Raw genomic sequence first — 21566 nt, 5'->3', positions numbered from 1 at the left:
CTTTCTTTTTCTTACTCTGTTGTGTCAGCTAGCTTGTTTGTGAAACTTACCAGGGAGTCGGGGAATGGTTTGGGTTGAAGGGACCTTAAAGCTCATCCAGCTCCAACCCCTGCCACCGGCAGGGACCCCTTCCACTTGCTTGAAGCCCCTGTGTCCAACCTGGCCTTGAGCACTGCCAGGGATGGGGCAGCCACAGCTTCTCTGGGCACCCTGTGCCAGCGCCTCAGCACCCTCCCAGGGAAGAGCTTCTGCCTAAGAGCTCATCTCAGTCTCCCCTCTGCCAGGTTAAAGCCATTCCCCTTGGCCTGTCCCTACATCCCTTGTCCCAAGCCCCTCTCCAGGTTTCCTGCAGCCCCTTTAGGCACTGGAGCTGCTCTGAGGTCTCCCCTTAAGGAGCCTTCTCTTCTCCAGGCTGAACCAGCCCAGCTCTTTCAAGGCAGCCCCGAACTTTTCTCCTTTTTGACCTTTCAAATGCAGCAGGGGGTTGGGGATGGGGATGGAGGGTCCTGGAGGCCTCTGTCCAGAGCCGGGGGCTGCCAGTCTCCATCACCCTCCTGCCATGTCTCCCCGCTCTGAGGGCATCACTTCGGCCCTCTGGCTGGATAAAGATGTCCTTGCTTTCCTAATAAAAGTCTGCAGGAAAGGGCATTTAAACTGGGAGCGTTTCCAGCTTTCCCAGGGACGCAGAGGCCAGTGCCTTAGGCATGGGGCAGCAAACACCACAGGCCTGTGGGGACCAGCCCTGAGAGCAGCCAGTGCAGCTGGAGCAAGCACCAGTGTCCCCACAGCAGGACTGGTTCATACTGGGATGTCAGGACCCAGGCACCTTGTTTCACTTAAGGGGGTGCTCAGCCTTGGAAGGGGGTGCAGTTGGCAGCTGCAAGTGAGATCAGAAGCTGTCTCAAGCCTTCAGCCCATTGTTCCTGCTCTGTCTGCTGGATGCTTCAGTGGCAGAGAGACTTCCAGGGGGGTTTGGTTGGGCTGGAGGGCTTGGCTCAACACTAGTGTTTTGGACCATGCCTCGCTGTACGTGGGGTGCCTGTGGCTGGTGCCCATGTGCCCCCCCAGATCCACTTGACACAGTCACCAGGGTCAGTTGGGATGAAACCAGAGCAGGGCTCCCTCGGAAGGGACAGCAAGTTGGGATGCAAGAATGAGTGAAGTGGGAGAGGCACTGGGATAATCCCACTGCTTTAGTTGGTTTATATCAGTAACTGGCTACTTCTGGCAGTGCTGAGCCAGATGGTTTCTCCCCTCAGCAGTGGATGGAGCCTCACAGAACAGGTGCTGGGCAAGTGCTTGGTGCTGCCGGTGACGGAGGAGTGTGGAGAGTGGGTGGCCTCACGCTGGCATTGCTGCACTCGCTTAGGGTGACCGGCAGCATCCCCCCACTGCCAGCACAGCTCCCCGAGCTGTGGTTAAAAATCCTGCCCGGCAAATGCTTCCAGTGCTGCCGCTGCCTCTCCGGAACCTAAACGGAGTGCTGGCTCTGCCCTGGCTCCACAGTGTGGGCTTCACGCAATCCCCAACATCTCATGGAGTCCTAGAATAGCAGATTGGAAGGGACCTCAAGGATCATCTGGTCCAACCTTTCACGGCAAACCCTGACCTAGACTGTGTTGCAAGTTTTTTGCCTTTCTTGGCAAGGGAGCAAAAGAGCAGCTCTTGGGCAGGGTTGTGCTGGGGGGGAAGGCTGCCTGTCCTGCAGGAGGGTTGTGCTGGCTCCTGGTAGGATCAGTCTGGGCGGTGGGCACCGGTTGTGCCATGTCTGGATGTACCTGTTGGCAGTGGGATGGGAAGGTCCATCTCCTGCACCGCTCACTCTGCAGCTGGGGCTCCAGTCCGGCTCCACTCTGCAGCGTGTCGTGGCCTCGCCTTCCCACTGCTGGATTCCCTCAAACTCCCTCTCCACTCAGCTCCCCCTGAAAGCAGAGTAGGAACCACTGGCTACTGTCTGTGATCCAAAGGCAGGGGAGGGATTTGCCTTCCTTGTGTCCATCCACCAGCCCAAGGGCAGGAGAGGGTTCTTTGTGGTCCCTGCTTGAATTGCATCATTATTATGCTGAGTAAATGAGTCCTGACAGCAGCTGAACCTGGCGGATGCCAAGTACATCCCAGAAAGGCATCCGGCAAGGGGCAGGATCCAGCTGGCACAAGCAGGGGCTGGGGACCTGGATGGGACCCAGCCACCAGCAGGTGCTGGCAGAGCTGGGGTGAGGGGGGACCAGGGGGAGCCTGAACTCTTATCACCTCCCCCTCCTCCACCACTTCTCTTCTGCAGACTGTCAGCATCAATAAGGCCATTAATGCGCAGGAAGTGGCTGTCAAGGAGAAACATGCCAGAAATATCCTTCCCAAAGTTGGCCGTCAGACAAGCAAGCGTGGGAGCGTGGCCGGGGCTGCCCAGAAAAGAGGCAGCAGCAAGGTGGCACATGGGGGAGGTGTTGGGGTGCTGAGGGTGCCAGGGTAGGACCCTAATGGGCTCTTGATGATGGTTGGGGTTTTTTGAGTATGGCAGCGGGTCCCTGCTCCTGCTGCTGCAGCCTTTGTTTGTTAGTGGGTGCCCAGCCTTGTGCTTCCAGTGCTGCTCACATCCCATGGGAGGGGAGGAGTGGTGGATGCCCACAGCAGGTTGCCTGCATGGGAAGATGATGTTTAATTCCCAGTGGTGCTTGTGAGTGTGCTGCCTCAAAAAGCAGATTCCCAGCATCGCAGCAGGGCCGTTGGGAAAGCTTTGCAGGGGTAGAGCCCCAGTCCCGAGTATGCCATGGCACCCCTGGAGCGGTGGTGTAGGACTGGAGGAGAGGGGACAGCAAGTGCTGCCCTTGGGGATAGCGTGTGCCTGGGCTTGGCAGTTTATGAGCTCCCCGTGGTGGCCTGGCTCCCCTCAGCTCTCTGGGTACAGCTGGGTTCGGAGTGGCAACTCTTCATCACCACTGAAGGGGAGAAGGGTTTTTCCTTGACCAGCCACCACCATGCATCTTGGGCACGCACCACGAGAAGGGAGCACAGACCTTCTGGTCGGTAGTGAACCGGCTGCCGCTGTCAGGGAATGCCGTGCTCTGCTGGAAGTTCTGCCACGTCTTCCACAAGCTCCTCCGGGATGGCCACTCGAACGTGAGTGCTTGGCTCGGCAGCTGCCAAAATCCTCTCCCTGCAGGGCTGTGTGGGGTGGTGGGATATGCTGGTGGGTTGGTGCCCTCCTGGGGGTCAGTCCTGGGTGGGGACTGGTACAGGGACCCTCCCCACTCACTCTGCCCATAACCCCCTGTGCTACACACCCCGGTGCCAACCAGTGCCCTCCAGTGCCAGAGCAAACTGCTTGGTGCAGGGCATTGACATCAGGGCAGGAGCCATCAGCAGGGATCCTCCTGCCCGTCCGCAGATGGGGAAGCTGAGGCACCCTCATGCTTGTGGCAGTGACACCATGGGCAGGCTGCAGGGTTGGGAACAAATCAAGATCTCCCGTTCCTGACCCCAGCTGCTGGCTCCACGTCTCACACACCCTGTCCCAGTGCTTTGCCTGTGTTGTGTGCTTATTGTCACTATCATTCCTCCAGGTCCTGAAAGACTCTCTGAGATACAAGAATGAGCTGAGTGACATGAGCAGGATGTGGGTAAGTGGCCAATCCCACCAGCCACAATGAGTGAGGACACTCTGGGGGACCCTCTGCAGTATGTGGCATCCAGCCAAGCTGGGGGATGGTGAGGTGGAGGGTGCTGTATCCCAGGAGGAGCCAGGCTTTAAGGGCAGAGCAGATGCTGAGCTGTGGCTGACCCATGGCTACTGTGGGGTGGGTTTGCCGGCTACGTTCAGTATCCCCTTCCACCAAAATCAAATGCCTTCTTCCTATTTTATGGCAAACCCCAGTAAAACTCTTGCTTTGACCATCAAAAGCAGCACTGAAGTCTGCAGATAAAGGGATAAGAAGGTCCTGACCAGATCCCTTCAACACGTTTGCTGCAAGCCAGCCAGCAGCCCACATGCCAAGATGCCAGTGAGGATGGGCTTCGGCTGGGTTTTTGAGGGAGATAAGGCAGAGGTCACTCATGCTGCAAGGGGAGAATGTTTTTTCACAGCCTGGCTTGCATCTCAACAGCTTTTTGGTGTCCTCAGGGCCACCTCAGTGAGGGCTATGGGCAGCTCTGCAGCATCTACCTCAAACTGCTGAGAACCAAGATGGAGTTTCACACCAAGGTGAGCATCCCATCCCTGTACCCAAGACCACAGCAAGGGCTGGGCACTGGAGTGCTGGGGCGAAAGTGACAGCAATGCTCTGGGGCAGGACAGGGGCTTGCAGAGCTGTCCTAGTGCTGTCTCCCCCATGGGTCCTCTCTGTCATGGCCATCCTTCTGCCTTCATGAAACGTGCCCCAGACTGCCAGTGTCCATCCTTAGCCTGGATTAAAATTGGCCCAAGAGCCAGCACTTTGGGATGGCAAGCTTCCTGGTGGACCAGGGCTCCTTGGAACGCATCTAGACTGGGCTGGGAATTGGTGAGCTACAAGAAGCAGTAAGAGACCACCCCCAGGTTTGGGGTGCATGACCCCTTCCAGGTATCCTAGATGGGCAGAGGTGGAAGAGGCCATGGGGTTCTGTAGTGGAGAGGGCTTAGGGGAGGCTGTACCATGCCATGCTGCGGGAACAGCTTCTGCCTGTCGCCAGCACTGCTTTGGCACTATCTGCAGGGGCTCAAGGGAGCCTGGCAGGGCAGGGCCAGCACCGAGGTGTAAATTCCATAGCCTGGGTTTTCTGCATCACCACAGATGTGGGGAGGGAAGCTGGGGATTTGGGCCAGGGGAGGTCCATGTTGGTGCACCTGCTCCAACTGGTGTGTACGCATGGGGTGGGTATTCACCATGATCTGCAAATGAAGTAGCTGTGTTTAGAAACCTGCCTTTGCTTGGGACCAGGGTGTGAGTGTAAGGTGCTCTGGTGCTTTCTGAAACAAGTATTTTATACAGGCAGGAAAAGTAGAGTGGAAGCAACAAGTCAGCTTGGAGATTTAAGAACGATGAGGAAGTAATGATTAACTTGACCTAAGCACTGCTGAGTGTGCACAGCCTGAGTTCTCAGCAGAACTTCCAACAGCGTCACAGATCTGAGGTTTCTTCGTGCACATCCAGTTCATCTCAGACCATAAATCTCACCTTAGGTTTATCAGGAGATCAGGACAAGGTAGCACAGAACAAGCCCCTCTGCCCAAGCAGTCTCAGGGCTCCAGGCCTCTGGGAGCAATCCACTGCTTCCCTGGGGAGATTATTCCAGTGGCTGATTGTTCTCATTGTGAAAGATTTTGCCCTTATATCCAGTCACAATGTCCCTGGCAGTAACTTGTGCCCATTGTCCCTCATTTTTAACATGTGAATCCTTGTAAAGAGAGTCTGCATCTTCTTTTAACCACCTTTTAAATACTGGAACATGGTAATGAGGTCTCTCGTAAGCCATCTTTTCTCTAGGCTGAACAAGCCCAGTTCTGTCAGTCTTTTCTCATGTGGCAGGCTTCCCAGTCCTTTTATCATCCTTGTGGCTCTTCCCTGGGCCCTGTCCAGCCAGTCCACATTGTTTTTGTATAGCTGGGACCAAAACTGAACGCTGTATTCCAGGTGTGGCCTGACAAGCACTGAGTGGGACAATGACATGTCTATCTCTGCTGGTGATGCCCTTGTTGATGTTCCCCAGCATTCTGTTGGCTTGTTTTGCCACAACTGCGTACTTGTGCTCCTGTTGAGCTTGTGTCCTCCAGCACCCCCAGGTCCCTTTCCACAGAGCTGTCCCACAGCCAGGCAGATCCCAGCCTGTGTTGCACTCTTGGATTATGTTTACGCAGATCTCTTGTACAAGAGTAAATGACATTACAAACCACCTGCCCATATCAACATCTTTGGTTTTGCCTTGAGCAAGCCAACAAGTCCTGAATCTAGACTATGCATTCATAAGTAAATAACTCTATGACCTGAAGTTTAAATTAAAGCCAAATGTTTGACCCAGTATTGCAACATTTATTAAAAGATTGTCAACCATCAGTGTTGTATGTTATGTGATGCTAGTGGATCACAATCACTGTATACCTGTACCTTTCATCATATCTCATCTAAATCTCCCCTCTGTTAGTTTAAAGCTGTTTCCCCTTGTCCTATCACTACACTACATCTACATCTACATCTACTACATCATCTCCTCCCTGCTCCACAGGTTTCTAAACCCAGGGAGAATTGGATTTTCTTGCTGGGCAGAGTATGGGCACCATGGATGGTGCTGGGGATGATGCAGTCACCCAAGGCTCTGCAGACCTTGTGTCAGCCCCTTTCCCCCCTGCATCACTCCCACTGGGCATCCAAAGAGCTGTCCAAATCTCTTTCACTGAGGCCACTGGCTGGATCAGCAACACTGGTGTTCTCAGAGCTGTGTGATCCTCCAAAACCTGTTCCCAACTCCTGTTTCTCCTGCAGAATCCCCGCTTCCCCGGCAATCTCCAGATGTCCGACCGGCAGCTCGACGAGGCAGGGGAGAACGACGTCAATAACTTGTGAGTGTGGGGCAAGGGCAGGGTGGGAGGTGGGGGGGGGGTGTGCAGGCAGGGCCATGGCACTGCCCAACCTCACCAGCAGCACTGAGCCAGGAGCAGGGCCTGGCACCTTCCCCCCAGCCCTGCCCCAGGTGCATGGAGCCCCGCTCAAGGCTGGTGCTTCCATGCCAGCACATCCGCTTGTTCCTGTGGGGTGTCAACCTTCACACGCTGAGGGCCATGGGTGGCCGTGGGAACACTCTCCAAACATCCTTATCCCTTTCTTCCTAGTTTTCAGCTGACAGTGGAGATGTTTGACTACCTGGAGTGTGAGCTGAACCTCTTCCAGACGGGTGAGCTCTCGCACTGCCCTGGGACTGAGCTGCTTTGGGGCAAGGCTCTGGGGAGAGGAGCTTGTTTCTGCTCTGGGCACTTCACACGGATTTCAGTTGACGTCCCTGCGTGCCTTGCTGTCTCCAGCAGTGCCATGGGGTCCTGGGGTGGGCACGGAGGCATCTTGCCTTCCTCTGTGTGAGCAAACAAGGGGTAAAACCACCCAGGCTCAAGCCTTGGGCTGTCACACACCTCTGCGTGCTTGAGCAGGGTCAAGCTTGAGGTAAATTAAAGTGATTCTGGGGCAAGCCTTTAACTGCTGCATGCCCGAGGCTTGGGGTGCTGGTAGGACAGAGCTGTGTTTCAGTAGGACTGGAGCAGCACCTTCACCTCTTGGCTGTACAGGGGGAGGGTTCTGATTCCAGGGGGGCTCATCTGTCCCCAGAGTGTTCCCGGGATCTCTCACTTTTCCACCCATTGGAGGGGAATTGCTGGGTAGAGGGAGAAGAAGCTGCCATCCTCTCCAGCCACCCTGCTAGCATCCCACAACTCATGGGAGGCCCATAAGGCTGGACCATCAAGATGGTCACTGGATACATCAAGCATCCCATGCCCGAGGCCCTGGCAGAAATACTTCTGTTCCCTGGGGCGCATCCTTCTATAGCACTCTTCCAATATCTAAAGGTGGCAAACAAGAAAGCTGGAAAGGGGCTTGGACAAGGGCCTGCAGGGACAGGACAAGAGGAATGGCTTTAACCTACCAGAGGGGAGACTGAGATGAGCTCTTAGGCAGAAGCTCTTCCCTGTGAGGGTGCTGAGGCGCTGGCACAGGGTGCCCGGAGAAGCTGTGGCTGCCCCATCCCTGGCAGTGTTCAAGGCCAAGTTGGACACGGGGGCTTGGAGCAAGCTGCTCTAGGGGAAGGTGTCCCTGCCCGTGGCAGGGGTTGGAACTGGATGAGCTTTCAAGGTCCCTTCCAATACAAACCAGTCTGTGAGTCTATGATCCTGCAGCGCCAGCACAACGTGCATTTTGATGTGATGTGGACAGAGGATTGAGGACATGAGGTGTTACCAGCTGCTCTCGACTGGTTTTGGAGCATCTCCCTGCCGGCACACATGGCAGAATGCAGTGGGACAGCAGTGACTGGCAGAGCACAGGGGCTGCGTGCCCTCGGGGGTCAGGACTTCTGCCCAGGGAGCTGGCTGGGGCTCAGGACTGGGCACCTCCAGCCCACAGTTCAGGCTGAAGTGTTCCCAGTGTTGGAGTCCTGGGTGGGAATTTCTCCTCCCACCAAGCGTGCAAACAGCTGTGGGCAGCAGGCTGGGTCTGCAAGGGCCACCGGGTCTCTTTCTCCAGGTGATATTAGTGGACATGGCTGGCAAAGCATGACACCAGCCCGTGCTGTGGGTGCTGTCAGGGCCTAATCCCATGCTCCTTCCCTGCAGTGTTCAGTTCCCTGGACATGTCGCGCTCGGTGTCGGTGACGGCCGCGGGGCAGTGCCGCCTGGCCCCGCTCATCCAGGTCATCCTGGACTGCAGCCACCTCTATGACTACACCGTCAAGCTGCTCTTCAAGCTCCATTCCTGTGAGTGTCCCAGTGCCTCGGGCAGGGGAGGACACAGAGTGGAACACCAGGGGTCACCACCCTGCTCAATCCCAGGCCTTCTGGGGGGTGAAGGGAGTCACATGGGCAAGGGAACAGGAGGGGCAAGTGCTGGGGGATGGAGGTGTCCCAGAAGTCTCCCCTGCTGAGCACCCCTCAGCTGCATGGACAGTGTCCACCAGGAGCTGCCCTGGCTTTGGCCAGGCACTGGCTGCAAAACCCGCATCCCTTGGGACCTTGAACTGTGATGGTAGCTGCCTGAATGCCAGCTTGCTGCCTTTCCCTGCCTGGAGTGTCTGGTGGGGCACATGATCCCCTTCTGCAGCAGGACACAGTGACAGAGTATTCAGACCCGGGAGGAGGGTGGTCGTCACTGGGAAAGACCCATCCCCACATGGCTGTGCCGATGGGCTTTCCTTTGATCTGCACTCCTTCCCAGCGTGGAGACACCCACCGATGTTTCTGCTTGCTACTTCTTCCAGGTCTGCCAGCAGATACACTGCAGGGCCACCGGGATCGGTTCCTAGAGCAGTTCAGAAAGTAAGTGCCCAGATGTGGGACAGATGTGGGGCACCGGCTGTCCCTGCTGCTAGCCATGCTCCAGGGATGTTCGTGGGGCAGAAGGAGGATGGGGGAGGAATGCCAGAGCCCCTGCGCTGGGCCTCGGGAGCTGAGTGATGGAGGTGGAGGAGGCACAGGAGTCAGTCTTGCTTGGAGCTATGAAATCCAGCCTGCTTCAACCTGTTGGCTTTCTCTGGAGCTTTCTGCATGGAAAAGTGGCTTTTGCTTGTGGCTCCATTATGAGAGGGATGTTTTGGTAGGAGCAATGGGGTGGGAGAACACAAGCAGCACATGAAGGCAGTTTGAGATGCTGCTGCTGGGCAAGGGTTTGCATAAGCCCTGGTCATGACACTGAGGGATGGGACAGGGAAAAGAGATTTTCCCCCCAGTTCTGTTGAATTTTAAGGAAAATTGACAGTTTCCCAAACACAAGGGAATTTATTAAAAGGGGTGGCTAAAGGATGAAACCTTGGGGTGTTGCACAGCTGAGGAGCGGTCCATGAAGAGTCTTGCCAAGAGCCTGCATGCCATGGGGTGGAGTGGAGCAGAGGTGGTTTTTGCATGGGAAAAGCTATCCCTGCGGGGACATAGAAAAGGAAAAGCTTTTGGCACCTGCGTCTGTCCCAGATTAAGGTGCCAATAAGAGAGATTTTTAAAACTGCAGCTAAAGGTTGTGGGAGGAGAGCTGGAACCAAGTTGCGGTCACCCAGTTGCAGCATGGGATGGGTGGGTGCTGCTGTTTGGTGGAGGTGGGTGTTGTGTTTGTGAGAGGCCATGAGCTGCTGCAGGGTGATGCTCGATTCAAGGTCACAAACTGCAAACCAGTGTCCATGGCAAAACCACTGGGCATGGCTATTAGCAGATGGCAGGATGGTCTGTGGGCTCTGACACCCTGGGCACAGCACTTGGGGCAGTATCAGCTGTGGGTATCATCAGATAACCACCAGGATGGGGGGTGGCTGGAAGGGAGGGCAGCCGTGACGGCAGGGCCGGGCAGTGCTCATCACCCCAGAACTGGAGATGCTGACGGAGGGCCCTGTGCTGCTGCCAGAGCTGAAGGGGAAGGTGCAGGTGTGGCCTCCAGGCAGGAAGCCCCCAACCCGCTGGGGCTGTTCCTCGGCAACGGGGGTGTTTCTGAGCTGTCCCTTCCAGCTTTGGCCGTGGTGAGGACAGCACAGAGAGGTGGCTGCACCTCAGTGTGCCCCGGTGCGGCCGTTGTGCTGTGGTTCATGGTTTCATAGACTCAGAGAGTGGTGAGGGTTGGAAGGGACCTTTGAAGATCATCCTGTCCAGCCGCTCTGCCATGGGCAGGGATATCTTCCACAAGATGAGGTTGCTCCGGTTTCAGGTCCTTCTCTCTGCTCATCATGTCCTGGGTTAGGTGACAGTACCTCATACACTCCAGAACAGCATGGCGGCCCAGTAACATCCTCCTGGAGCCAGGCGAGGCGCTGGAGCTGCCCACATTTGGGGTAGGGTGTCTGGGTTGGGCAGGATCTATCCCTGACCATTCCTTGCCCCTTGCAGGCTGAAGGACCTTTTCTACCGCTCCAGCAACCTGCAGTACTTCAAGCGGCTCATTCAGATCCCACAGCTGCCGGAGGTGAGACCTCAGGGTCAGCACTTCCCACACTTGCTGCCCCCATGGCCAGGAGCAGCAATGGGGCTGGTGGCCCTGGGACAGTGCCCAAAGGGTGTCAGCTGCTGCCTTCCCTTGTTTCCTGAGGCCAGTGGCAATGTGTGGCTTCTGGGGTCTGAGGCTCATCCTGCATCCCTCTGGGTGGGATCCTGAGGGATGGAGCTGCCTCTCCAGCCGAGGGCTGGGACCCCCTCTCACAGTGGCCTTCAGCCCTTGCCGGGATCTGTCCTGTGCGTCCTGGCTCCATCCCTGCAGGTGCTGCCGCTGTTCTCATGGGTCAGGGCACAGCCAGCTCAGCACTGGGGCAGGATTTCAACCAGCCTTGCCTGAAGCCCTGCGGCAGTGCCAGTGCTCTCCGCAGCAGCTACACTCCCCTTTCTCCCCAGAACCCCCCCAACTTCCTGCGTGCCTCCGCACTGTCAGAGCACATCAGCCCTGTGGTGGTCATCCCCGCTGAGGCATCCTCACCTGACAGTGAGCCCATCACGGACCTGGTGGAGATGGACACAGCCTCACAGGTGAGCTGTCACAGCACTGCCCGTGCACCCCAGGCTGCAGAGGGGATGGCGGGTGCCCTTTGGCTCCCAGACCAGGGTTGTTTCTCCAGAACCACACCATGGTCACAGCTGGGACAGTGGGGATGGCCTTGGGCACTGCAGAGCATCGCTGCAGCGGGACCTGTTGGCACTGGGTGCCACATGTGGGTGCTGCACAGTCTAAGCCAGGCTCTAGTCATCTGGGAGTGCTTCTCTTCGTGGTTTGGTGCCATACAGTGATGGCTGGCTGGAGATGTTTGGCTTCCTAGCATTGCCCCTCTGTGCTGCATGCTTGCATTAGGTCCTCACTCCCCTCTCCACCAAGAGCTGTCCCCTGGCACTGAGCATTTCTGGGAGGGGAAGAGGCGTACAGTGACATGGTTTATGGGGCCCATCCCCACCCCAGGAGTGGGGACACATCAGAGATGATTCATGTTCAAAATGTTCGACATGTTCAGTACCCTGGTAGCAGCGGGGAGGATCCAGCCCCAGTGTCACAGCAGCACCAGCAGGCAGCAGCCCTGCTGGCACTTGGGCTTGGTGGTGCTGCCAGGGATATGGAGGGGACGAGGGCTCCGGGGCAGTGCTGGGTTCACTCCAGGTCCCTGTTGCTCTCCCTTCAGAGCCTGTTTGACAGTAAGTTTGACGACATCTTCGGCAGCTCTTTGGGCAGTGACCCCTTCAACTTCAACAGCCAGAATGGGATGAACAAGGATGACAAGTAAGCAGTTGGTCTTATGCCGTGGAGGCAGCCAGGATTGGATTAGGAGCTCCCAGCATGGCACCATGGTGGCCGAGGGGACACCTCCATCCCAGGCAGCGTGGGTGGAGCATGTACCTGGTGCCTCCTTCCCAGGGACCGCTTAATCGAGCAGCTTTATGGGGAGATCGCAGCCCTGAAGGAGGAGCTGGAGAGCTTCAAGGCTGAGGTGGGTAACAACCATCCTGTGATGCAGAGAGGTGGGAGGTCCAGGGGCAAGATGAGACCCAGCAGCTCATGTTGGGAATGAGGCTGATGGGGTAATGGCTGTGTCCCCAGATGGGCAAGGAGTGACACTGTCATAGAATCAGAGCCTGGTTTAGGTTGGAAGGGACCTTAAAGCTCATCCAGTTCTAACCCCTGCCACCTCCAGGGACCCCTTCCACTAGAGCAGCTTGCTCCAAGCCCCTGTGTCTAACCTGGCCTTGAGCACTGCCAGGGATGGGGCAGCCACAGCTTCTCTGGGCACCCTGTGCCAGCGCCTCAGCACCCTCACAGGGAAGAGCTTCTGCCTAAGAGCTCATCTCAGTCTCCCCTTTGGCAGGTTAAAGCCATTCCTCTTCTCCTGCCACTGCTGTCTGTCCTGCCCTGTCCCTGTTTCTGCATCGCTGGTGCTGCCATCCCTGCCATTACAGGGGGTCCCTAGGTGTGCCAGAGGATCTGTGTCCCTGCTGGGAGGGGCCAGGCTCACCCCCATTGCCCAGAATCCTCCTTGCTTCACCCCAGTGCACTTGGGGCACTGTGGGGTGCTACCCATGGGGTGTCTGCCGGACAGTACTGGCAGGGCGTGGGGCAGCACTGGCAGCCATGGAAAGGCTCTGGGAGCTGCCGGCTGCCATTCTGCAGAGCGCACGGGGCATGATGCAGCTGCGCGGTCGCGCCAGCGAGCTGGAAGCTGAGCTGGCCGAGCAGCAGCACCTGAAGCAGCAGGCGCAGGATGAGAGCGAGTTTCTGCGCACGGAGCTGGAGGAGCTGAAGAAGCAGCGGGAGGACACGGAGAAGGCACAGAGGAGCCTGACGGAGATTGAAAGTGAGGAGGGAGAGCCAGTGCTCGGCTCGGGGTCAAGGTGAGCTACAGGGCAGGCCTCCTGGTGCTCACCCCAGTGTCCCTGTGTGTGGGGCAGGGCGGGCACAGGCCAATGAACAGCGCTACAGCAAGCTGAAGGAGAAGTATAGCGAGCTGGTGCAGAACCATGCTGACCTCCTGCGGAAGGTGGGTTACCCAGACACACCCTGGTGTCCCCTTTTCTCAGCCGTGCCCCGTGACACCAGGGGTTGCTGAGCTCCTCTGCCCTCACCAGAACGCAGAGGTGACCAAGCAGGTGACAGCAGCCAGGCAGGCCCAGGGAGATGTGGAGCGGGAGAAGAAGGAGCTGGAGGACTCCTTCCAGCGGGTGAGCGAGCAGGCTCAGAGGAAGGTGAGTGGGAACTGAGCAGGGGACATGCCAGGAATGGCTGGGGGAGCTCCCCATCAGGGCTCTGGTGCCAGCCTCTCCTCTTGCTGGCAGTCTCAGGAGCAGGCAGAAGTGCTGGACACTCTGAAGAGGGAGCTGGCAGCCAGCAGACAGGAGCTGCAGGTCCTCCAGGGCACACTGGAGTCCAGCACACAGGTGAGAGTCCAAGGGTGGCCCTGCATGGTCTGCCTGCTGTCACTGCTTGCGTGAGGTGTCCCCATCCCAGAGGTGTTACCCACGGTTGGCCTACTCCCAGCAGGGAGATAACCAACTCCCTGTCTTCTCCTTCCTCGCACCTAGGTGAGTTTAATGCTTTGGGGCTGAGAAATGCAGGGAGTTAAAGATTCCTGGAAGCAAGAGCATGCTATGCAACGGCCTCCAGCAGCAGGGATTGTTAAACAGACCCCTGCCAGAGCAGGATCAGGGGAGGCAGCTCTGCCCACTGCAAAACTGGCAGGCTCACTGCTGTGCCAGAGGGTGTTTCATGCTCATGAAGCTCTGGAGGGCAGCAGGGGCTTCCGTGCTCCTTACAGAAGGCAGAAGATGGCAGGAGAATGCAGTGGGACAGGGATGGGGCAGAGCTGGAGCTCGCAGCCACCACCTTTCATCCAGTCCTCCATCAGGATGTTGACAGTCATCATAGCAGTGGTTTCACTGATGAAAGTGAAAGGGCTCTCCAAGGAGCCTTGGCTGGCCCCAGACAAGGCCATCGGTGCTGCAGGGGTGCTGCCAGGGAGTGGGTGATACAAAGCTGCAACCTGCATGGGCTGCGATGCACCAAGCAAGGACAGTTGGGGTGACCCAAGCCTGGACCATGACCAAGTCCCCAGCCTGGAGGGTTCACCCTTGGCTCAGCCCCTACTGCTTTGTGCCAACGCAGGTGGGAGCGGAGCAGAGCACCCGAATCGCTGGCCTGGAGCAGGAGAGGGACAGCCTGAGCCGGGCAGCGGAGCGGCATGGGGAGGAGGTGGCTGCCCTGCATGCTGAGCTGCAGCAGATGCGGGACAGGCTTGGCCGTGAGCAGGAGAGCAGCAAGATGGAGCTGGAGATATTGCAGGCCCAGCTGAGAGACAAGGTACTCCAGGGGCATCCCAGCATCTCCCTCCCTGCCATACTATGGGGTCCAGCAGAGCTGGAGGCAGCGCAGGGCATGGGGGTGACTACCAGCCAGCACGAACTGGATTTCCAGTCCATGACCCCCACTGTGGTTCTGCAGGAGAGCAAGGAGCAGGCGCTGCAGCAGCACGTGGCTGAGGAGCAGTTTGCCCTGCTGCAGGGCACCGCGCAGGAGGCCAAGCGGATGGTGCAGGATGCCCTCAGCCATCTGGAGGATCCTGCCCACATGGCCTGCACCGGCTCAGCAGGTGAGTTCCCTGGGGGCTCGCCAAACCTGGCGTTATCCCAACCTGCTGCCACGCCAAGCCCCACTCTCTGCTGTCCTCTGGGCCATGCCAGCAGCAATCCCTGCGTTTGAGTCCTGCCTGCTGTCTGCCTGCAGATTGCCTCCTGTCCAGGACACTGGCAGCCTCCGAGTGCCTAGAGAGGCTGCAGGATGCCCACAGCAAATACGTTTCTGACCACACAGGTGGGAGCCAGCAGGGGCTGGGCTGGGGGAAAGGGGCAGCTGCAGCACTTTTGGGCTGGGTGGGCAGCACCCACCGGGGCTGAGGCATGTGCCCCTGTCCCACTGCAGCCATTGGCTCCCTGCTGCCCACCCTGGCCCTGTTTGCCCACCTCGTCAGTGACACCCTCCTGCAGGGCAGTGCGACCTCCCACCTGGCCCCCATGGAGCCCGCTGACCGTAAGTGCTGCTGACCAGGCAGGGGGGACAGGGGCTGGGACAGTCAGGGGCTGTGGTGAGCAGGAGCTGGGGCAGGCGGGGGGGGCAGGGGCTGGTTGTCTCTGTCACTGCCTGCGGTACCCTCAGCCTGTCGTGCTGCCCTTGCAGGTCTGCTGGAGGCGTGCAAGCAGTGCAGCAGCGAGGCCGTGAGCTACCTCAGTGCCCTGCAGGACCCGGGCAAGGTGAAAGGTGCTGACTGCAGCCTGCTGACGATCTGCCTGGGACGTATCAGTGCCATCGGGGAGGTGGGTGCCCAGGAGGGTTGGTGGGATGGGGTCAGGCTGTGGCGGGCACTGCCAGAGGGGCTATGCCGGCCTTGGACGGTCCTTTTTGTCCTCTCCCATCCCCAGGAGCTGCGGCCCAGAGGGCTGGATGTCAAGCAGGAGGAGCTGGGTGACTTGGTGGACAAGGAGATGGCAGCAACAGCAGCAGCCATCGAAACAGCAGCTGCCCGCATCGAGGTAAGGGTTGCCGCATGCCATGAGGCACCCGTGGGTGCTGTGTCTGCCAGAACTACTAGCATGAGGCCAGGATGGCAGAGGGCTCTGCACAACCTCTCTCCCCTTTACCAGGAGATGCTGAGCAAGGCACGGGCTGGTGACACTGGAGTAAAACTGGAAGTGAATGAGAGGTGAGCAGGATGTGGCCCAGTGCCACACGCAGAGCAGCTGCCCCATAGCTTAGGGGTCTCCCTGCCCCACAAGTGGGGCTCAGTGGTGTTTGTCTCACAGGATCCTGGGCTCCTGCACGGGCCTCATGCAGGCCATCCGCGTCCTGGTCCTGGCCTCCAAGGACCTCCAGAGAGAGATTGTGGAGAGTGGACGGGTGAGCTGGGGATGTGGGCAGGAGTGCGGGCAGGGATGTGGGTGAGGCACAGGGCCAGTTGGAGCCACCATCTCTTGCTGGAGTGTGCTGCTCCCAGCCTTGATCCACTGGTTAGGCCACACTGGCTGCCAGGAGCTCCAGCCCCAGCCCAGGGTCTTGCCCTGGCCATGGTCCCCAGGTTGTCACAGAGGTCCCCGATCTCCCTTTCCATGTAGGGGACCCTATCACTCCCTGGATTCAGGGTTCCCAGTTCCCATGCACATCCTAAATGAAGCCCTTACTTACTCCATTCCCCATGAGCAGGGGTTTAGGAGTTCCAGGCCTTGCCACCTCCCTGTCCCCCACCTGTGACCATGCCTTTCCTGATGATAGGGTGCGGCATCCCCCAAGGAGTTCTATGCCAAGAATTCCCGCTGGACAGAGGGTCTCATCTCCGCCTCCAAGGCTGTGGGCTGGGGTGCCACTGTCATGGTGTAAGTGCTGCTGCTGCCAGAGTGGGGAGGGGTGGCAGGGTCCTGCTGTCCCTACAGGGAGGGGACGGGGTAGCAGGAGGATGCTCCAGCCCCTCTGCCCTCCTGCAGCGATGCTGCTGACCTGGTGGTGCAAGGCAAGGGCACCTTTGAGGAGCTGATGGTCTGCTCACGAGAGATTGCAGCCAGCACTGCCCAGCTCGTGGCAGCCTCCAAGGTAGGGACGTCAAGGAGCTCTCCTGCTGTTGCCTGCACTCTGGAGCCCAGAAACCAACTGTGTCCTGGGGGCCTGCATGTCCCAGGGTCAAGGGAGGGGGAATGGCTTTAACCTGCCAGAGGGGAGACTGAGATGAGCTCTTAGGCAGAAGCTCTTCCCTGTGAGGGTGCTGAGGCGCTGGCACAGGGTGCCCAGAGAACTGTGGCTGCCCCATCCCTGGCAGTGTGCAAGCACAGCCCTTCTCACTGCCCGTGCAGGTGAAGGCAGACAAAGACAGCGCCAACCTTTGCAAGCTCCAGCAAGCCTCACGGGGCGTCAACCAGGCCACAGCCAGCGTGGTGGCCTCCACCAAGGCCGGGAAGTCACAGGTGGAGGAGAAAGGTGAGCGTGGGGCCGCAGGAGCATAGACCTGCCCTGAAACCTCGGCTCTTTGCGCTCGCCATCTTCAGTTGGCTGTGTTCTGGTGGTCTCTGCGTGTGGCTGTCCCTTGGTCACTGCCTGCACATGCCATGGTGGCAGACCCTGACAGCAGCATGGGAGCTGCTGGGGGTTCTGAGCTGGGGAGGAGCACTCGAGGGGGGCTGATGGTGTCTTTATCCACAGAGAGCATGGACTTCTCCAGCATGACACTCACCCAGATCAAGCGTCAGGAGATGGATTCACAGGTAAGAGGTTCCTCCGTGTTTTGGGAAATGTAACCACTGGTGCCTCACTCGGGCTAATGAAAGGCTGCAAGGGCTGGAGGGTTGGGGGTGTCACCCTGCCCAGATGCCTAGGCCCAACTCGCAGGGAAACTCCATGGTATGAAGGCAACAGATGGGTTTGCCCAGGAGTCACATGCAGTTGGTCCTTGAGCCTTACCCAGTATTGTCCCCATCGTGGCACAACAGCCTGTGGCCTCCCCCTGCCCTTGTGTGCCCACTGGGCTGCCCCACAGCACCTACCTCTGCGTTCCATGGGGCAGCCCTGGGGAGGTTCCTTTCCCAGGGTGCCTGCAGGCAGTGTCCACCCATCCCCAGGACTGACCACTTCACCTGCAGTGAATCCCATCCCCAGGACTGACCACTTGCCATTGGAACACTCGTGGCGTGTACCACAGTGGTCTTTGTGCTCATTACGGGGAGATACCGGGTGTGAAAGGGGTGCCCCGCCCAGCATGGCTTCATGCCAGCCAGAGCACCGGCTGCTGTGCCAAGGCACAGGGTGGCCATGGCGAGTGTGACAACCTTCAGGTGCGGGTGCTGGAGCTGGAAAACCAGCTGCAGAAGGAGCGGCAGAAGTTGGGAGAGCTGCGCAAGAAGCACTACGAGCTGGCAGGAGTGGCAGAGGGCTGGGAGGACGGTGAGTGCATCCCAGGCCTGGTCCAGCCAGGAAGCTGCTCTGGGAAGGAGCAGGGGAGGATGGGGAAGCTCTGCCCACAGTCCAGGCAGGGATTTCACTCCAGCAGGCACAACTGGTGTCTGGGTAGTTGGCACATGGGGGCAAAGCCATGGAGACCCTGAACTGTGCAAGAACCTGGAGGACCCACATAGAATCCTAGACTGGTTTAGGTTGGGAGGGCCTTAAAGCTCATTCAGTTCCAACCCCGTGCGACAGGCAGGGACACCTTCCACTAGAGCAGCTTGCTCCAAGCCCCGTCCAACCTGGCCTTGAACCTGGTCCAGCCTGCATCACCCTTGGGCTCTGCTGTCCTGCAAACCAGTGAGGAGTCCCAGAGGGCTCATGCAGAAGGATGCTGCAGGGCACCATGTTCCTTTTCACCCCCTTACCCTCTTTGTTCCCCTTCAGCAGCAGATTAGCCCCAGTGGCAGAAGCAGTTGCAGGGGACACCCCTGCGGGCAGCCAGGATGCAGCTCGGTGCAGCCTTTTGGGAAGATCCACAATAAACCGGTGCAAAAGCCACCCCGAAGCACATGTCCTCCACATCCCCCTGCCAGGAGCCGCCTCCAGCACCAGAGCACCGGGAGCTGCTGGGGCAGGAGCGAGGGCTGGCCAGCCCGCCACCAGCCGCAAACCGCATGTGTATTTATCAGAGCTGCTTGGGGTTGGGGGACCGCTGGGGGGGCTTTAACCCTTTCATTTTGTTTTTGCACAGATTTTTGGAACTCTCTGAACCGGCTCGGGCTGAGCGAGAGCGCTCGGGTTTCTTTTGCCTCTCGCTGCTTTTCCAGCCTTAACCCAGTCCCTGGCTCAGCGCAAGCATCCCCCCGCTGTGAAGGGGCCTGTTAAGGGCCCCGGGGTGCCACTCTTGGGGTGCTGCTGGCTTGGTGCTAGGTGTGCTCCCCTCCAGCGGGGCACCGAATGCCTTTGGCTCATGCAGGGTGGGTGGGAGCATGCCCATGGGACAGGGTAACCAAGGTGCTGGCAGCAGCAGGGAACAGGGCAGGCAGTGGGAGGGTTACTGCAGAGTATCTGGGTCCGCAGAACATGTCCCCCTGTCCTGTCCCGGAGCTGGGCTGCCCTGCCCCAATAGATCACTGTGTTAATGCCAGCAATAAACCCTTACGCAAGGTGCTGGGCAGGGGCTTGGACAACCATAGTGCCACCGCACAAGCCACCAGCTCCTGTGGATGGGGCATGGCTATAGGGCAGCAACATACAGGGTTTGGGGGGCAGACAGGGTGCCCAAAACCAGAGCACCCCAAGCCAGAGCACGCAGCTGCCTGTGCCCACTCCCTCCGGGCTGGTGCTGCCTCTGTGTACTCACCACCTGCTTTGGTGCAAGGGGGATCAGTGCTGGCGTTGCTGTGGGGCTGGCACCAGCTAGGGAACCTTTGTGCCTTGGAGCAGGGGGCTCGGAGGGCAGGGGGCTTCTGCCAGCTTCGGGCCCCCCAGCTCATCTCGCTGCAGCAGGGACAGTGGCATCAGACTGCGCAGCGATGACCCCATCCCCCCCCACGGTCTTGCCCATGTCCCTTGCAGGGCCAGGGTGTCCTTCCCAGCCTGGCAGCACTGCTGCCTGCACCCTGCCTTCAGGCAGCTGCCCCTTCCTGGGGGTGAGACAGCCAGACCAGCCCCCTGGGAGTGCTGGGGGTGCAGCGTTTGGCCTTAGTCTCCCTTTAGAAAGTGGTGGCTGGTCTGTCACCATGTGCTGCCTTTGGCTGGCCCTTGAGCAGTGGGACCCGCTAGTATCCCCCTGCTGAGCCAGGCCATCACCACAGCCTCAGGGCTGTCACCTCCTACGCACAGGATAGCGCAACCGTCCACCATGCCGGGACCCAGTGCCCCCGTGTGCTCTAGCCAGCCCCACCTCTAGCACACCTGCCCTATGCTCCTGCCTGCCAGGAGGCACTCGGGGCTCCCCCCGGCCCCCCCTCTGCCTCGACATGCCCCTATCCAGCTCCCTCCAGATAAAATACCAACCACCCCATTCCTGCAGGACACGAGGAGCCCCAACACCCTCCCCCCTCTTTCTGGGGAGGTGTCTTGCCTGTGCAGGGTACCCCCAACTACCTCAGGCCTCCAGGCCAGGTTGGGGCTGGGGATGATGAGGGGGTTGTGGTGGGGGCTCGGGGATGGTGGCACCATTCTCTTGGCCGAACTCCCTTTTTGTATCTCGGCTGAGTGCTGGTGGAGGGAGGGTGTCCCCCCTGCAGCCTCCAGCACTAGTGGCTGGTGCTGGGGACAGTGGGGGTGCCCCTGCTCTGCACATTGGGTTGATTAATTACTTTTTTTTTTCATTGTATAATAATTACTACGTTGTGTGTTTTCAATTTTTCAATAAAGCCTTCAGCCCAGCTCTGCGGCTCTGGAGTGGGTGGCAGGAACCTGTGTCCCCATGGGGGTCCTGGGGCTCTGACCCGATGGGTGTGCTCAGAAAACTCTGAAAAAATGGCCTGGGGAGAAGCTGTCAAGGTGACCCGGGCGATGATGTCCCCTTCCTAGTTCTGTGCTCAGGGCCACCGCGCACATCACCTCTGTTGTGTGTTGTGCGGGCGACCAGGATGTGGTCCCTGCTCAGCCCTGAGGAGCAGGGGTGGCTTTGGCCTCCCCCCAGCCTGCTCCCTCTCTGGTGAGGTAATGCTGCAGAGGGGCCATGCAGACAGCCCTGCCCTCCTCAGCTGGGCTGCAGGGTCCCCTCGGCAGGGCCATGGCACAAGGGTCCTGCTGCTGGGTGGCCCATGGGAGTCATGGCTAGGGAGGTGCTCAGGGGAATCATGTTCTGTGTGGTCCATGTCATCGTCCCTGCCATGGTGCCTCCTGGCAGGGCACAGAGGCAAGGGTGGGATAGGGACAGGGGTGGCACAGGCACAGCAGCTGTCAGGGATCCAGGGGGAACAGGGGTACTGATGGAACAGGGACATGGAATTTCCAGGACAAAAGCAGCCCAGACCCCTGTGCCAAAGAGACGGTGCTCAGTGCCATCAAGGAGTGCAGGAAGAGGCCCTTGCAGTAGGAGGACAACCAGACTTTGGGAAGTGATCAAGAGAACAAGAGGAGGTAATGAGCCAGCAGTCCAGGTCGCTGCCAGTGAGTTGGGAAGGTCTAAATGGGGCTAGTGCTTCAGTGGTGGCAAACGGGATGTGACCAGGAGTGGGTGGCAAAATGCTGCTGGAAGTGAATTGCGGAGGGAAGCACAGCCATCCCATCACCTGGGCCTCTGGGCTGTGTTGGGAAGTTCTCCTGGACTTTGTTTTGCCCTTGAGATTAGCGGGATGTGGTTTAGGACTTTTGGGGCACCACAGTGGTGGTGCCCATCCCTGGGGAGACCCTCCACAGGGGGCCTCCACATCAACCCACTGTTGTTGATGGCATCACCAAAGCCTGGCACGTCCACGATACTCAGAGCAGCTTGACACCCTTCTCCTCATTGTCCAC

At 58.7% G+C, this 21566-nt stretch overlaps 1 protein-coding gene across 4 annotated transcripts in view; it reads left to right on the top strand.

The window, feature by feature from the left end:
- Nucleotides 1-20513, top strand: part of HIP1 (huntingtin interacting protein 1) — a 43490-nt gene extending 22977 nt beyond the window's left edge. For 3 of the 4 annotated variants that reach the window (XM_061470613.1, XM_061470616.1, XM_061470617.1), the window contains exons 2-31: nt 2282-2345; nt 2975-3117; nt 3561-3617; nt 4118-4198; nt 6453-6529; nt 6800-6861; nt 8288-8428; nt 8929-8986; nt 10535-10610; nt 11033-11164; nt 11806-11903; nt 12039-12111; nt 12789-12972; nt 13067-13155; nt 13244-13360; nt 13451-13552; nt 14277-14471; nt 14613-14760; nt 14895-14981; nt 15090-15197; nt 15345-15481; nt 15587-15697; nt 15809-15867; nt 15968-16061; nt 16434-16534; nt 16643-16748; nt 17006-17129; nt 17352-17413; nt 17981-18089; nt 18537-20513. In XM_061470613.1, the coding sequence (XP_061326597.1) occupies nt 2282-2345; nt 2975-3117; nt 3561-3617; nt 4118-4198; nt 6453-6529; nt 6800-6861; nt 8288-8428; nt 8929-8986; nt 10535-10610; nt 11033-11164; nt 11806-11903; nt 12039-12111; nt 12789-12972; nt 13067-13155; nt 13244-13360; nt 13451-13552; nt 14277-14471; nt 14613-14760; nt 14895-14981; nt 15090-15197; nt 15345-15481; nt 15587-15697; nt 15809-15867; nt 15968-16061; nt 16434-16534; nt 16643-16748; nt 17006-17129; nt 17352-17413; nt 17981-18089; nt 18537-18547 (3006 nt within the window). In that variant the 3' untranslated portion in view covers nt 18548-20513. The remainder of the gene's footprint in view (nt 1-2281; nt 2346-2974; nt 3118-3560; nt 3618-4117; nt 4199-6452; nt 6530-6799; nt 6862-8287; nt 8429-8928; nt 8987-10534; nt 10611-11032; nt 11165-11805; nt 11904-12038; nt 12112-12788; nt 12973-13066; nt 13156-13243; nt 13361-13450; nt 13553-14276; nt 14472-14612; nt 14761-14894; nt 14982-15089; nt 15198-15344; nt 15482-15586; nt 15698-15808; nt 15868-15967; nt 16062-16433; nt 16535-16642; nt 16749-17005; nt 17130-17351; nt 17414-17980; nt 18090-18536) is intronic. The other variant, XM_061470615.1, reaches the window with a different exon arrangement.
- The last annotated feature ends 1053 nt before the right edge of the window (nt 20514-21566 follow it).

Source organism: Pezoporus flaviventris, unplaced genomic scaffold (assembly GCF_033815535.1).
Source record: "Pezoporus flaviventris isolate CSIRO_AGI_PZ_B2104156 unplaced genomic scaffold, CSIRO_AGI_Pfla_v1 ptg000063l, whole genome shotgun sequence".
NCBI classification, from domain to species: Eukaryota; Metazoa; Chordata; class Aves; order Psittaciformes; family Psittacidae; genus Pezoporus; species Pezoporus flaviventris.
Note: the sequence above shows the minus strand (reverse complement) of the source record. Positions and strands in the feature narration are given on the sequence as shown.